The sequence below is a fragment of the Ahaetulla prasina genome, chromosome 6 (genome assembly GCF_028640845.1).
Source record: "Ahaetulla prasina isolate Xishuangbanna chromosome 6, ASM2864084v1, whole genome shotgun sequence".
Taxonomy (NCBI): Eukaryota; Metazoa; Chordata; class Lepidosauria; order Squamata; family Colubridae; genus Ahaetulla; species Ahaetulla prasina.
This window is the reverse complement of record NC_080544.1, coordinates 11519720-11537076: the sequence shown is the minus strand read 5'-3', so window position 1 is coordinate 11537076 and position 17357 is coordinate 11519720. Positions and strand designations below refer to the sequence as shown.

Sequence of the window (17357 nt, the reverse complement as noted above, 5' to 3'; positions counted from 1 at the left end):
AGTTTATATACTTCATAAATGAATAAATTATAGAGAGTTGGAACTCTCACGCATGGGGTATATTGCACGTTCACAGCAGCTATTTCTAAAATACTAGCATTAACTGATTATTTCACATTGAGATGAATTGCATGTAATTTCATTCTTTGGGTCAAACATTATTCACACATTTACTCTGTGCAGCACTGAAATGTCAGCTTTCTCAATAATTTAAGCTCTCGTCATGATAAATAGGGATAGGAATACTTGCTTAAAGAAAAATAAAGTTCTCCTGCCTCCAATAAATAGCTGGCATTTTCACAGAAACATCACTCTACATTAAAAATATTTTGCAGAGTAGAGGAAGGAAAAGACTACGACACACATGGAATTAGGGTTTGGCAATGGGAGGACATCCGTCCAGTTTAGCCTGCTGGCTTGTCGAGGTCAAGCTGGATTCGCTACAGAGCTCTTTCAAGTCCATTAGACTTTCACTTATGGCTTTGACAAATTGGCTGGAAGAGGTCTCGCGACAATTTTTGAAGCTTGAAATGCAGAATAAGATATGCTGGGACTGTGGATTGTAGCAAGCCCCATAGCCTTGAGGAATCACTGGCCCGTAACAGCAGAACATCTCCATTGTGGTAGGAACCTAATTTTAAGAACAACAAAACAGGGTTAAGTTAAGATGGCCAACTTAAGGCCTCACGCCCACCACTATGGAGCTCTAGAGCTGCATCAACAATGAGCTGGTTTGGGGATTGTCATTTTGACAGTGAAAGAAGAAGGAAATGGCTAAACCCATTCAAGATCATCATCTTCAATTCATTGAACATATTTTTAAATATCAATTGAGCTTCAAGACATAATAATTTATTATTATTTGACCAATTCAAAATCACAAAACTGCATCTCATTTACTTTGGGGAATTCACTAGAGAAAGCAATTATGTTTAGAAGAGTTAGCATGGTGGCTGGACACTGTCAAAGTTGACATAAACCAGAGCATAGAACAACTCGAAGTAATGCAAGATTGAAAGATCTGGAGAGAGCTGGCTCACAGAATCATCAAAAGTCAGACATGACTGAAGGGATAACGTCATCATCATAACTCATCATCATGAGTACAGAGAAGAGCAACAGAAATGATTCGAGGGCTGGAAGCTAAAATATAAGAAGAATGGTTCAGGAATTGGGTATGTCTAGTTTAATGAAAAGAACAACTAGGGGTGACATGATAGCACTGTACTAATATTTGGGGGGCTCTTAGAAAGATGGGGGGTGTCAAACTATTTTCCAAAGCACCAAAAGGCAAGACAAGAAACAATAGATGGAGAATCAACTTTGAACTAAGGAGAAATTCCCTAACGGTGAGAGCAATCAACATCTTGCCTTCAGAAGTTGTGGGTGCTCCATCACTGGAGGCTTTCAAAAGAGACTGGACAACCATTTATCTGAAATGGTATCGGGCAGTGATGGTGAACCTTTTTGGCACCAGGTGCCGAAAAGGTTGTGCGGAAATGTTGCACACGTGCTCATCAGGACCGCAGTCTGAAAAAGCCAAACTGTTTGCACAGCCGACCATCAGCTGGGCGGCGTGCATGTGCACACCAGTTTTTGGCACTGACATGCGTGCGAAGAACAGCTGATCATCGCGTGCACGGCAGAAACCCGGAAGAAAACCAGGCAAGGCTGTGCATGCCAGGCAACATGGCTTCGGGTGCCACTTTGGGCACGTGTGCCATAGGTTCACCGTCACATGGGCAGAGTCAACTGTTCGAGCAGGGGGTTGAACTAGAAAACCTCCGAGGTCCCTTCCAACTCTATTATTCTAGGTTCTGTGTCAGGGGTCTTCAACCTTGGAAACTTTAAGACTTGTGGACTTCAACTCCCAGAGTTCCTCAGCCAGCAAAGCTGCCAAGGTTGGAGACCCCTGTTCTATGTGACTTCTTTACTGGTTCCACTCCATGACTTGACTGCTAAGTTTGGGAATTATTTTAGGAACTTCTTAGGAGATGCTTTTGGCTTGGAAAACAAAAGCTACAAGTCCGTTTCCTTGATCCTAATCCACTTTGAAAAATGATAATTGGGTGGATGAACAACCAAGCTGGCTATGCTTATTCTTTTAATTGGATCATTTTATTACATATCTTCTGCAGTCTGCAGCTTTGCCAATTTTATCCAAAGGTAATCAGATTTTTGAGCACACCCTCTGCGAGTTCAGAACTCATTAGTCTTGAAATAACATTATTCCTTTGCTTGTCAATTCTCTTTCATTGGTAACTTACTAATATGAAAGATGGCCATCTTCCCCTTACGGTCTTAACAGGGAACAGTTACTGAGTGTACATTTAAGAGTTGGGCTTATTCAAATCTCAGAGATTTATTATCTCAAAAAAGCCTCGGAGGCAGTAAATTTTGCAAGAAGCTATTTCTTAGGGACAGAGCCCTATGTTTGTCATTCTTCCCCCCCCCCAGTTTGTTTTGAGTTTCATTATTGTTGTGGAATGCAAACCTTTCTTTAAAAGCAAAATGCTGGAGGTTAAGAAATCCTTACCCTCCTGCCTTTATTGTGTACAGGCTTTCAAAAGTGGCATCGAGCTTTTAATGGTACCGGACAGGCCATTAGTCCCGCTAACGGAGTTATAGAAGAAGCAGATAAATTTGCTGTATGCCAGCCAAAGGCCATCAAGCTATTCAGATTCCTCCCTCCCCCCCTTTTTTTTTATATCCATGGATGGTTTCTTGGAGAATTTATCTAAGGATATGCTGGCTTACACAGAGTCACATCTGAAAAAATCCCCAGACAGCATGATGAGATCGAATGACTTATTAGATTCCTTGTCTGCACTGTGCATTAGAAGCTTCCCTCGGACCATTTTTTGAGAGGCAAAAAATAAATAAATGTTTGACCTTCTGTATCTCATGCAGAATGTGAATCCAGCGGTTGTTAACATAGTTTGGTAGGCTAAGACTGTGTGTGCACAGAAATCAGGGGTGAAATTCAGCAGGTTCTGGAGAACTGGTAGCGGAAATTTTGAGTAGTTCAGAGAACCGGCAAATACCCCCTCTGGCTGGCCCCAGAGTGGGGTGGGAATGGAGATTTTGCAGTATTCTTCCCGCAGGAGTGGGGAGGGAATGGGGATTTTGCAGTATCCTTCCCCTGCCACGCCCACAGAAGCTATAGCAAAAAATTTTGAATTTCACCACTGATCGAAATGGTGAGCAGCTCAAAGAATCCACAAATGAAATGATCTTGACTTGAGGAGCAAAGGGAGAGAGAACAGTTTGGATCTTCATGCTTGGCAGGTCTTTGCAAACACTTCATAATGCTTGAAATCAGCCCCGTGAGCAAAGGACGAAAGACACCAGGAATCCTTGTCATCCATCTCAATAAGAATGCCTAACCTGGAGCCTCATTTGATAGAACACTGAGCTGGAGTAGGGGTGCTTAGAGCACCTCCCTGCCATAACATTAAGATTTGAAAAAAAAATGAGAGAAAGAGAATTCTTAAATACCTGGCATCGTTTAGTTATTTTATTTTTTATTAAGTTACTTGTATCCCGCCTCTATTATTTTTACAAATAACTCAAAGTGGTAAACACAGCTGATACACCTGCCTTCTCCTCCTATTTTCTCCACAACACCAATGAACCTGAGAGGTGAGTTGGCTTTCATCCCTAAGGCAAAACTAGAACTCACCACCTCCTGTTGATTGTCACCCAAAGTCCCCCAGCTGGCTTTCATGACTAAGGCAGCATCCGAACTCATGGACTCCCAGTTTCTAGCCTGGTCTCTTAACCACTAGATCAAATTGACCTTCATATTAAGGATATTGAATCAATTAATTTTAATTTACTTTTAATTAAATATATTTATAAATTCTGTTCAGTTTGGTTCTTTTCTCAGCTCTTCCCGCTGTTCTGCTCGCTTGGCATATTGCTTAAAGATTAAGCACAACCCTTTGACAAATTAATATCTCATATTTCTGGTTATAATTTGCTTGAACGTTTCTCAATAAGCTTTGATCCACCTTTTGGAGAAGAGAACATTGATTTACTTAAACTAGAGTTTACCCTTTGTTTAATTTGATCCTTACCCATGTTTCTTGCCCAAACAGACAGCTGATGGCTATTCATTTCTCCTGTCAAAAGCCCAAGAAGTGGAAAGTCATAACATTTTAAAGAGTTGTTGAGCATCAGAAAGTCTTTACCGGCTTCATCTCAAGTTGTCACTGATTCATAAGGACTGTCACGGTGAGAATAATGGAGATTCCTTCCTCTGATTAATCCCAGAAAAATTTCACTCACCTGGCTGGTGGAGAGAACAAATCGATTGCTTGCCAAATAAGTTTCATCAGTAAAGACGTCTGGCAGTTCTTCTAAGTTTTCTCGGGCCATCTCTCGCAGTCCCAATAAATGGTTGTCGATAGCCATGCCTGTAATAGCCTGTGACCCAAAGAGGAGAAAGGAGGCATAATCGATCATTGCAGCAAGACGCCAGATTATCAATTTCTACTTGGGATTTAACATGAAACCATTTCCATTTTAAGAATAACAGAGTTGGAAGAGTCCAACTTCTAGTCCAACCCCCTGCTCAGGCAGGGAATCCTATACCATTTCAGACAAATGGTTGCCTAATTCCTTCTTAAAAACTTCCAGTGATGGAGCACCCACAACTTCTGGAGGCGAGTCGTTTCACTGGTTGATTGAAAGACTGCTATCATATCCCCTAGTCCTTCTTTTCATTAAACTAGACATATCCAGTTTGTGCAACCGTTCTTCATATATTTTAGCCTCCAGTCTCCTATTCATCTTTGTGGCTCTTCATTTTTACTCAGTGGACTCTGGCAATGTTCAGTTTGATATTCACACTTCTTTAGAAGAAGAAGTTTGAAGGAACTCTACTGAACTCAATGGGAAAAAGTAAAGAGGAGAGAAGATGATCTTGACAGAGATAAGCAGGATTGGTTGACTGGGCAAAAGAGGATGAAGCTTTTTTTAAAAGTCCCGAACAATGAAATAACATTCAGAAATGGTTCAGGAACAACCAGAGTTGCAAAATTTTGTTATTAGAATCAATCTCAAACAAACAAAATGCTAATCATCCTATAGGTTTGATTTTCTGGTCTGGTCTACCTAATGGGGCTGACTGAGACATCGCAGAATTTCTACAAAAAGGAAACTCCGGTCTGGTTAGTCCTGGATTGGACTGAGCCAGTCAAAAACCTTATTTGTTCACCGCTGCCGTTTCCTGGATTTGCTATTGTTCTTATTTTTATCCTATATTTTTAATGCTTTATGTAAATTGGTATGATTAATCTTGTTGTATATCCCTACTAGGATTTTGATCATTTTTATCATAAAAGTAAAATGGGCTTAATAAATTTATAAGGATGGTAATATCAGTAGTGGCTTCCACTTACCTTTTCTACCGGTTTGGAACTGTGAGCGCACATGGTGCTTCTGCATATACGCAGAGCGTCTCTGATGATGTCTGGGCGGGTGGCGGAGCCTCCCACTGCTGCCGCTACCGGTTTGCCCGAACCGAGGAGAACCGGTAGAAACCCATCACTGGATAATATTAAACTACTTTCATTAATGTCTAGACACATTGCAATGCTATGTAAATTGTATATTGACTTAGGACAATTTTTCCCAGACTGCAAAAGGGAAGATGAATGTATGATTCAGTGAAAGACATGTAGCTTAATGCATTTATGGGCATAATGTGGAGTTCTTTCTTTAAAAGATTAAACTGTTCTGCCCAATTTTTTTTTTTAAAAAAACAGGTTCTCACTGTTACAACCTAACCATTTCATTCTTTCTTCAAAGCTTTTGTTAGACAAATACTCCAAGCGAAGAGTAAAGAACTGTCCATGGATCTTTAGGAAAGCAAGAAACCAATGTTGGCCTGTCTGACATCAGAATGAGTGCGAGGAAAGGTGATCAAACTGAGGTCCCAATGGTTTCCTCCCATCACAAGAAATGGACTGAAGGATCAATGAAAATATTTTCCTATCTAGTGTGATTTATAAGGCTATAAGCACTGACATGCTTCCAAGGTAGATTAATGTCCTATCTGAACAGAAAGGGACCGCTGTGTCCTAACACAATAAAGGAGGTGCGGAACACATTCTTCACAAATGTGTATGTGGGAGGAGAAAAACTTACATTATTTTTGCTAAGGGTACAAAGTTTAATTTATCACAATCATTTGCTAAGCAAAGAATAATTAAACTATCTAGGCTATCTAGACTACATCTGGAAGAATTGCTTCTGTAACAAAGATTGTGAAGGAATGATCTTAAGAACTTTGGAAGAGTCATGCTGGATTTGGCTCTAGATCCAATTAATGCATCATTCACTTGGGAAACAGATGGAGTGGAGAATATACATGCCAGGAGTTGCTGCTAACTGTGATGGAATGATGGCCAGATCTTGGGCACATGGAAAATGGAGCCACGCCATTACAGAACAATACATCCCTAACAGAGGGATAGAATCAAAATCACACAAAGTGTTAATACCACTTTATAATGCCTTGGTAAGACCACATTTGGAATATTGCATCCAGTTTTGGTCACCCTGATATAAAAAATATGTTGAGAGTCTAGAAAGAGTGCAGAGAGGAGCAAAGATAATTAGGGTGCTGGAGGCTAAAACATATGAAGAACGGTTGCAAGAATTGGGTATGTCTAAGGAATAGAGGGAACATGATCATAGTGTTCCAATATCTGAGGGGCTGCCCCAAAGAAGAGGGAGTCAAGCTATTCTCCAAAGCACCTGAAGGCAGGACAAGAAGAAACAGATAGAAACAGAAGCATCCTAGAACTAAAGAGAAATTTCTTGACAGGGAGAACAATTTATCAGTGGAACTACTTGCCTCAAGAAGTTGTGGGTGCTCCATCACTGGAGGTTTCAAGCAGAGATTGGACAGCCATTTGAGCAGGCTGTTACAGAGAAGACTATTTAGTTCTGGGGATGAAGAAGAGGAGGTTAGAGACTCAAGGCTTATGCTAGCTATAAACTGATCTGGGGAATCTTTGGCAGGCTTTCAAAAGTCTATTCTTTTGCCCTAACGATAAAGATCTTTCCAGAAATTCAAGCCTCACAGGATTCAACATTTGCCTCTCTTATTGGAATTCTAAATGGCTTCTCAGTCTTAAAATGACTTCAACATACAGAGATTTTGGGGGTGGAAATTTGAATTTTTTTTTACCCTGAAGACCATATTAGGATTTTAAATAAGGCTACCTGATCAGGAATGTAAAAGTCTCAATGGCCACTAGATGGCAGCACTGAAGTGTACCTTTGCTACCCACGAGTGGCTGCATAGTTGAGTAGCAAGCAAGGGATTGCATATTAAAAAGCACATGAATGCATTTGAAAGCAATTTTACCGATGTAACTCATTCTGTAGGTACCTTTCTTGAAATATTTAAAGCACAACAAATTTTATACCAGACATAAAGTTGAAAATAAACAAAAATATTCTATTTCAGCCTCTGATTTCTAGAAAGTGAAGTAATTGAATTTCATAGTCATCACCATCACTAGGATAGCTTTTTTTTATAGCAATGAACTATTTTTTTCATATAGTCGATGCTTACCAAAATAGTGTAATTGGTCTGAGCTGTTATTGCATTCTTAAATAGCTGCATTTTTTCAGAATTCTGTAGATAAAACAGAACACAGGGATTTTCAAATGTATATAGCCACATGGGCAACCCCATTACTTTTAATTCAATGATTAATTCCTTTAGTACAGATGCCTGCCCTGGGAGTAGCACTGATCCTAAACTAGAATGCAAGTTTGAACAACATCTGCCCTTTTATTTCAAACGTTGCAATACTTGGGTTAAAACATCGTACTAAAATCAGTTTGAAAATGCATAATTAAGCTTCAGTCTTCAAGAGAAAAATAGAGAAAAAGGCTGGAATGCTGAGTAGTACAGAAGCTGATGGAGTTGGCAGAAATGGCTAAATTGACCATTTGGTTGAAAGAAAGGATTATCAGTACTTTGGTTTCTACTTGGAAATCATTTCTGGACTTTGTGCTTGAGGTGGAAAAAAGTGAAACTTTGATTTTGGGTTTTACCTATTAGATTGATTTGTCATTTTAGAAATGGCTAGTTTATATTATTCTGGAAAGTAAAAAGTTGAGGTTTGATGTTAATGCTTTATTCTACTGCAACAGAGAGAGTTGGAAGTTAATACCTTTTTTTTTCTTTTCTCTCTCTTTTCCTCACTTCTCTTTTCCCCTTCCTCTCCTCTCTGTGTCCTACTATTTGCTTTTGTACTTTATTCTGTAAACTAATAAAATGTTAAAATACTGGAATGCTGAGTAGTTACATGCCAATCTTCGTATACTGTAGATGTTGATTTCTCGTTGTGTTATAGGCATGGAGAAAGAACATATACAAAATTGTAAAAGTCCAGAGATAGGCTGTTCTGTCCAACCTACCTTATGGCTGCCTTCCCCAACATAAAGGTAAAGGTAAAGGTTCCCCTCGCACATACGTGCTAGTCGTTGCCAACTCTAGGGGGCGGTGCTCATCTCCGTTTCAAAGCCGAAGAGCCAGCACTGTCCAAAGACGTCTCCGTGGTCATGTGGCAGGCATGACTCAACGCCAAAGGCACATGGAACACTGTTACCTTCCCACCAAGGTGGTCCCTATTTTTTCTACTTGCATTTTTACGTGCTTTCAAAACTGCTAGGTTGGCAGAAGCTGGGACAAGTAACGGGAGCTCACCCCGTTACACGGCAGCACTAGGGAGTCGAACTGCTGAGCTGCCGACCTTTCGATCGACAAGCTCAACGTCCTAGCCCCTGAGCCACCGCATCCCCAACATGCTGCTCCCCAAATCTGATGGATTACAACTCTTAACATCTCCACTTAATAAATCTGAAAGGTTCCCCAGAAGCCATGAAGATTATAGGAGGTTCAATCTAACTGAAGCCAGCACAATGAACGCAGTTTTAATAGTAACAAACCAATCATTAAATGCTTCAGTGGCTGAAGAATTAGCTTGGTGTGATCAGCAAAAGAGTAGCTCACTGCATGCAGGAGCTTTTTAAAGCAGCCACAACTTGCAGGCCTGGCTCTCCTCAGCTGCTATGAGAACCCAGGGCTAGATAATACGGGTGCTTTAAAGAGTTCAAGCTGGTGCTATTTGTTTTCTCATTTGCTTTGAAGTACCTGCTGAAAACCGAGACTAAACAATGCCCAATTCTACTGATTCTGCATTATAGTTACCCCTTAAGGTGAGTTGTTACTGTGTCATTTGAGCTTACTAAATGGATATATCTTAGCATAGGATTATTTTAACTCCCCATCACTGGACATTTACCAAGGATTACTCGCCACCAAAGTATTCGTTGTGAAATCCAGTATTCCTTTTCTTTCTTGCACTTCCTGTCTATACACCTGTCCTTTCTGGACAAACAAAGAAGCAAAGCATCCCCCAACATATCTACCCGCTCAAACCATTTATAGAGTAAGAGAATTGATCATCTCCAACAGTAGAAGATTTAACTTCTTGGCTGTCTTGGGTACTTGATCAGAGGAAAGACAGGAATAGAGATGGAATGCATATATAAAACCGAAACATAAGCCAAAGAGTCAGAGACCTGGAGAGCTGATTTCTTATCTACCATTCCTTTTGCAAACATTAACGCTTCAGGAGTGGCGGAGCGGATGTTGTCTACCCTCCCGCCTTCATAGCGACGAAGAGAAGCACTTTCATAGGCGGGAACCAGCCTCATGTTCAACCTACAGTGGAACAACAATAGAATCCTGATTGGATCGTCCCCTTATTATAGAAGCTCTAAACAGCTAGAAGAAAACAGTAGCATCCTGATCCAGGTGTATATTTTACTGTTGTGTTTTCTGTTGGGTTTAGGACTTCATTTTTAACTATGGGAAGAATCTAATGACCACCTGGAATTTTGGGCCTCAGTTATCACAACTCTGTTCTAGATCACTTTGTGATTAAAAAGTGGTGCCATCCTTAGAGGAGTGTAAAGGCTTCTCCTACAGAATATAGTTTAATTGATTTGGATTTGGATGTCGGTTCCTCTGGGTGGCAAGCAAACTTACAATTAATCAAAAACAAATTCTCATCGGGGATACAAAAATTAAGAAGCCCAACATCTAAGGAAATGTCTCATTACATCTAGACAGAATATCTAGTTCTATCTAGACTGTGTGTGTGGAATGGCTGGCTGTGTGTCCTCTTTTGCAATTGTGACTTCTTTCTTTAGAAGGTCTTCCAATTAGATGGCAGCATCTAGTCACCCTTTGGTTGAACTGGAAAAGCTAAGCAGGATCAGTCTTAGTATTTGGACGACCGTTCACTAAAAAGGAAATTGTTGGATGACAGCCTTACGGAAAATGAAAAGCACTTGAAATGTATCTGTGTTACCAGGTCAATCACAGAGGGGACTATGAAGTTTGTAGGAACTGAGCTGAAGTCAAAAGTCATCCTTTTCCAAATTCTGAATTTGTGTCAAGAGTTCTGAAGTCAATGTGTAAGTGGTGGAATTTGTGTGGTACAGCATCATCAAACATCATCCCATGGCATTGTCACAGGGTTACAGAGCTCTATAAAGTGGGTCTTCCCAGAAAGATTCCTAGGATTAGCTTATACTTTGGTTGGACCCTGGAAATGTTGTATCACCTTCTTTGGTTCCTTCTCACCACAGTGCTGACCACCTTGAGTGCGAGAGGGAAAAATAATCATTTAACTTATCTCCACGATATCCAGAAGGCAATCTGGACCGGGAAGGATTTGTTTACTTGTTTCTGTATGGGAGGATAGTTCAACCATCCCTCTGAATACCCCATGTGGGAAGACACGGGAGAAAAATCTTGAATTTTCAGACAACAGGTCAGAGAAGAAACCAACATCTCAGGATCTTCTCCATAATTCTACCTGAAGGTGTAGAAGATTGGTGATGCTGGCCTGCTCTGAACTTTCTCATTCCAGGCAGAGAACCTTTGAACAGCCTGGACTTTTGACTACAAAGTGGATAGCAGGGTCTCCTGGTACTCCACTGAATTATATACTTCTTTATCATTCATTGGATGCTAATCTACTTTTATTGTGTTCTTTATCAATAAACGCAACCCCATCCCCTGAGCCATGTGTGGACACCAATTCTAAGGTCCATGTTCTCCCTGGGATTTAGAATGCTGTTTAGTTAAAGGGTGTCAATTCCATACCCATCCCAGCTGCTCACTCCTGTGTAATGTGTAGCTTTGTCAAAACAATCTGTATTAAGGGAAGCTATAGAGAAAGCCATAGATGATTTACAGACTAATGGAGAGAAAGACACAGCAGGCAATTTGGCCTGGAATGAAATCTGTGCGGTCAACATATTTCCTTCACATACCGGTAAAAGGCCAACTGGAGTGCTACTTGGATGTAGGCATCTGGACTCATCTTCTGTTTTTTGATAAATTCTTTCCCATAGTTTTCAAACTTATAAGCGACAAAATCCAGATTCTTCACCAGTCTAGAAAGGGAGAAAGAAGAGGAATAAAAGTCAGAAGTTCTCATCATCTTTTAAAAAAAATTAAAATGCTTCTCCTGATTAGCAGCATCGTGTCCCTAAAAAACTTGAAGTTCAGTTTCCAGACATTCAGTGGATTGTTCAGTGCAATTGAAGAAGCTATACATTTCCTCTGAGCACTGGAATAAGCGGTTCAGGGGAAGCACAATCGTGAAGCACAAGCATATGCAAAGTGCTAAGCCTTGAATTCAAATGGGCTGCTCTAGTATTCAAATTAGTTCCTTTTACTCCCATGGCAGTGATCACTCTCTACTCTGGAGCTCTAGACTTATTCCGCAGACTAATTAGAGAACACCTTGTGCACCCACAAAGGGTAAAAGTTTACATAAAATGCAAAAACTAACCTCTAGTTTATTTCCTGTCTTGTTTGGAGTTACTATTAATGCAACAGGAACACACTGACAATAATACACAGGATGCCCCACCTGGTTGAAGGACGGGGCCAAATCCTGCAGGGGCTCAGCCCTGCTCCTTTGTGTGGATGTTTTTCCAGATATTTATATATTTAACAGAGCTTTCCGAGGGACATTTGACTTACTTCAAAGGTTGTGGACAGCCCTGGCATTTAATACATTTCTTTGTCATTTTTCAAGGCTGGGATTTTTCCCGAGGTGCTTGTAATGCAAAAGCAAAATAGGAATAGTAAAATAAGCAAACAGAAAAAAAAACATAACTGAAATATCCAACAGCAGAAAAGAGCTTTTCCGCTTCAGTCCTTTTAGTGACAAGCCAGAGAGAATAGATGTTTTAAAAGGAGAAGCTACGCCTCTTGAGGAAGCAAATTTTCTGATGAGACGTCACCACAAAAATATTTTTTCCTATAGTGCCTATCTTACATTTGCTAATACAGAGTTACAAAATATAGAATTATGACTATAGATAAAAAGAAAAGGAAGGGAGGAAGGAAACAGGGGAAGGGATGAGATAAAGGCAGGCAGGATATCCTTAATCATATACAAAATGTTTTTCTTCACTTTCTTCCACCAGCAACAACTCTGCTTTTTGCTCTTTATACTGTATTTTGCTCCACCAGTATCTCTCCCCAATCAGTTAATGAAACCCCTGTCTATTTATTGTGCTCCTCAGATTAATCCTTGAAAGCCTACAGCCCTAATAGCTCTGCATGAAGTTAAATCACCTAGGGAACTCCTTGTACCTTTCCAGTTTTTCCGCAGAAGAAGCCAAGTGATTCTGAATTTCTGGAGAACATTTCCACCGTAGCCTCCTTGGAGCGGGAAGCTCACTCACTGAATCTGCTCTGACCAGTTTCTTTGCTCCTTCTTCCCTGTTCATAGAGAAGTAGAGGAGTCCAATGGTTGGTTGGGTGATTCATTAGTTGTGTGACCTGCCTTTCTGAATCAACTCAGAGAAAGTCTCTCTTAGATGCCTGCTCCATACAGGTATACTATTGCTTCTGAGTCAGAACTAGTTTTAGCTACAGTTGAAAATCAGAGTTTGACAAATTACAGGAAATATATTTTTTTTCTGTCTGAAATAAGAGGTTGAGCTTAGTTCTTGGTGTCTGTCTAGGATGAATCTCACCACCACCATATGGAAGCTATTGTGTTTTGTGGCACCTTCTTTTTGTGTTCTTCTCAGTCTATCTTACAACCCTCAGATTCCTTGGTGGCCTTTTATCTGGTTCACTGACAAAAGAAACCAACATCCACGAAGTCTCCAGGAGCTAAGTCCAACCTGAAGTAGAACTTCCTTCCCCCCCCCATCCCCTATTTCTCCTTTGAGTCAGTGGCCTTAAATTTGGGATAGTCTTCTTTTCTAGTAAGTGCAACAGAATCTCCACATTACTCGTTCCATCACACTGCTTTTCTCCAAGAGGAGAAAATGCTATCAATGTGTTTCCTTCCAAGATTTGGCCAAGTATGAAGGAATTTCTGCACAGCCTTACAAAAGGAAGCAGTGAATAATAGGAAGACATTCAGTTAAGTGGTGTTGGCTTCAAGTTATTGCTGAAATCTAAATGTCGCTGGAAAACATGTAATGCACATGAAGTGAAAAAGCAGGTGGTTTCTCAGAGCAGCTGAAGGTAACTTACATGTGCTTCAGCAAGTGTTTGATGCACTGCACGAGAATGATCCCATCAAATGGAGAATGTTCAAACACGGTTCCACAGACTCCATCTCTCCCTACAACAAACTAACCAGGGACATTAATTTAGGCAGAAGTGAAATATGGATTTAGTGACTCTTGAGTTCAAAAGAATGCGGTACATTTTGCCTTTAAGATACCAGTTAGAGAAATAGACCAGCCAGTATTAGAACTGGAGACTGGGTTTGTTTTATGCATTGGCCAAATATCACAGAAACAATTTTAAATTCCTCAGTATAACAGTATCCAAAGATCTTAAACTTGACATAGTTGGATGACGTGAAATATCCAAAAGCACCGAAGAGAACATTGAAAGGAAGTGTAAAGGCATAAAAATGTCAATGACAAAATGTCATTGACAAAAAACAGTGTCAAGCCTGAATTCAACTGACATGTGAAGCTGGTATGCCAGGTGTTAAAGAAACTTCTGGCAGCCAAACTATATACAAAGCTGTCAAAGTGCGAGTGCCACAAGATCCAACCAGACTTCCTGGTTGGCTCCTTTGGCAATGGAGGTGATCTGTTTGATCACCAACCTCTGGATCGTGTTGGACTGCTAAGACAGCGACAATCAGCTGTCCAGCGGTTCGAAATTCCCCCTCTTTGGGCGAAGAAGAGGAGGTGAGCGAAAGAAGCAGAGGTAGAGCTTCCCTAGAACTCCTGGAAGACACCAGGGGGCTCGAAGGGTTAAGCCCCTTCAGAACTTCAAAGCGCTCCAGATCTGAGGCTTTTTTCCTGCTTCGGCAGACCTAATTGCCGTGACCAACTGCCGTGACCAATTTTAACTTAAAGAAGAAAATACCGGACTGAACAGAAACAGGAGAGCTCTAACTATAAAAGCAAGTAATTAAATCAATTCCCTGTTTTGTTTTGTTTTAAGTTTTGGAGTTGACTTTAAAGCGAAAATGGTGGTTGTTCTTTAATGAGCTACGCAGTTGAAAACGAAAGTGTTACAATTCTCACTGTCTGCTGTTTATTGCTGAAGACCAGCTGGAGATTTTTTAAAACATTGTAATGAGAAGGGAGAAGAGATATTGAGACTTTAAAAAAAAAAAAAGACTTAGAAGATTTATACGTAACATTAAGTTAAAGAGAAATTTTAAGAGATGGCAGCAAAACAATTAAAGACAATTGTTACAAAAACCCCAGGAACATCAACACCGGGAGTCTCTCCAACACATACAGCAGATACAAAATCACTAAATTTGGAAGCACTTCAGGATAATCTGAAAGATTTTATGAAAGAATCTCTTAATGATGCTATGAATTTGCAAACTTCCCAGATAGAAGATAAGTTTAAATTAATTACGGAAGAAATGTCAGAGATGAAAAAACAGATGTTAGAAATTCAAATTGGAAATAAAGAAGTCAAAGAAGGTTTGGTGTCAGCAGTACAGGGTCTGGCATCAAATGTGATTTTACTGGAGCAGGAAGTAGAAGAAATAAAGAAAGTTAATTTAAAATTGGAAAATAAGATTGAGGTAGTTCAAAGTAAAATGGATAAAGTTGATGATGAAATTGTTTTGGTACAATATAGAGCTATGGAACTTGCTTTATGAATACGTGGCCTGAAAGAACATAGACAAGAGAATTTGAAGCAAATTTTTTCTGAGGCCTTTGCGGAGATTTTGGCAGTTCGGCCAGCAGATGTGGCTTTTCATATTGACAAAATTTATCGTGTGAATTCCTGGATAGCAAGACAAAGAAATCTTCCGAGAGACATGGTTATTTATTTTACTACTAGAACAGTGAGAAATGAGATTTTACAAGCTTCTTTTAAAGGAGACAAGATTCAAGCGGCTGGCCAAGATATTTTAATACTAAAGGAAATTCCCCCCAAAATGTTGAGAGGTAGGAAGGAGTTTGCTTTTTTGGTGAACGAACTTAAAAAACGTCAGATTGAGTATAGATAGGACATCCCAACTGGTATAATAGTTTACTATGAAGGGAAAGCACATCGTCTTAAAGCACGAGAGTTTTATGCTTATGTGCTTAAAGCTGGAAGTCCACCATCTCCAGATGGTAGGAGAAAGGAAGGCGAAATTAAAGAAAAAGAAGTGATAGTAATGGAAGAAGACCTTTTACAAGAGTTGGATGTGTCTAAGATGGGATCAGAGATTCCAAAAGAGCCAAGGATGACAAGAGCGGCTGTCAAACGCAAGGAACAAGAAGAAAAGGCTCAACAGGCTCAATCTGCTATTACCAAGACGGAAACAGTGGGAGGAGCAAGGCCCAAAGAAAGATATGATTTGCGGCTGGTGCTTCAAAAGTTTCCAATTGCTGATAATGGCAATTAGGCTTTTATCTTGGAATGTTAATGGATTAAACTCACCACAAAAGAGAAGAAAGATATTTCATTATTTGAAGCAATTTAAAAATGACATTGTATGTTTACAAGAAACACATATTAGAACATTAGACCAGAAATATTTGATAAATTCAAAATTGGGAATACATTTTGTTGCATCTGCTACAGAAAAGAAGAATGGACTAGTTGTTTATATAAAGAGTAATTTATCTGCAACATTAATTGAGGCGGATAGTCAAGGAAGATATATTGCTATTGAACTTTTATTGGAAGGGAGAAAAATACTTTTAATAGGAGTTTATGCACCAAATCAACAACAAGAAAATTTTTATAAGTTTTTACATAAAAGAATAACATCTTGGGATTATAAAATTTATATATTAATGGGTGATTGGAATGGAGTGATGGATATCCAGAAAGATAAAAGAAGTCTTAGAAATATTTCCAATCGTGTAAAACTGCCAAAGGCCTTCTTTGATTTGATGGAAGATTTAGAATTGAGAGATGTATGGCGAGAACGCAATGAAAAAGAGAGAGATTTTAACTGCACCTGTGATATCAGTACCTCAAGAACAATCTCAAGAACAAAGAGTGACAAGGGGAGCTACTAGGCGTAAGGAGATGGAAGAACGACTTCAAAGACAGGAATGGGATTCTACTACTGAAGCTGTGGGAGGAGCCAAGCCGAAGAGTGAGGGTCTTCAGCTAATTGCTCAGAAGCTTCAAGAGGCCAGTGATGGCAAATAAATTTTTGACATGGAATGTTAATGGTTTAAATTCAGCACAGAAAAGAAGAAAAATATTCCATTATTTGAAACAATTTAAAAATGATGTGATATGTTTGCAAGAGACACATATAAAATTATCAGATCAGAAATATCTGATTAATTCGAAATTAGGTAAACATTTTGTTTCTTCTGCTCCGAATAAGAAAAATGGTATAGTTATATATTTGAAGAAAAAATATCAAGTAAATTAATTGAAACGGACATTCAAGGAAGATATATTGCTATTGAATTGATTTTAGAAGGAAAAAAGACACTTGTGATTGGCATATATGCACCTAATCAACAACAAGAAAAATTTTATAAACTGCTACATGAAAAATTGATTTTTTGGGACTATAAAACATTTATTATATTAGGGGATTGGAATGGTGTAATGGACATTAGAAAAGATAAAAGAACTCTTTCTAAGAAAATTCCTATGCATGCAAAATTGCCTAAATCTTTTTTTGATTTGATGGAAGATTTTGAGTTGAAAGATATATGGAGAAGGCAGAATTTTGATGATAGAGATTATACTTATTTTTCGGATAGGCATCAATCTTTTTCACGTATTGATTTTATATTAATTACCAATGACTTGCTTTCTAGGGTTAGGAAAA

At 39.4% G+C, this 17357-nt stretch overlaps 1 protein-coding gene across 1 annotated transcript in view; it reads right to left on the bottom strand.

Moving 5' to 3' along the window:
* Nucleotides 1-370: 370 nt before the first annotated feature.
* The window catches only part of CHAT (choline O-acetyltransferase), a 57168-nt gene continuing 40181 nt past the window's right edge, over nt 371-17357 (bottom strand). The window contains exons 8-14 of the mRNA XM_058188023.1: nt 13610-13710; nt 12713-12841; nt 11377-11499; nt 9613-9754; nt 7592-7654; nt 4291-4428; nt 371-631 (exon numbers count right to left, since the gene is read on the bottom strand). Coding sequence (XP_058044006.1) covers nt 371-631; nt 4291-4428; nt 7592-7654; nt 9613-9754; nt 11377-11499; nt 12713-12841; nt 13610-13710 — 957 coding nt within the window. The remainder of the gene's footprint in view (nt 632-4290; nt 4429-7591; nt 7655-9612; nt 9755-11376; nt 11500-12712; nt 12842-13609; nt 13711-17357) is intronic.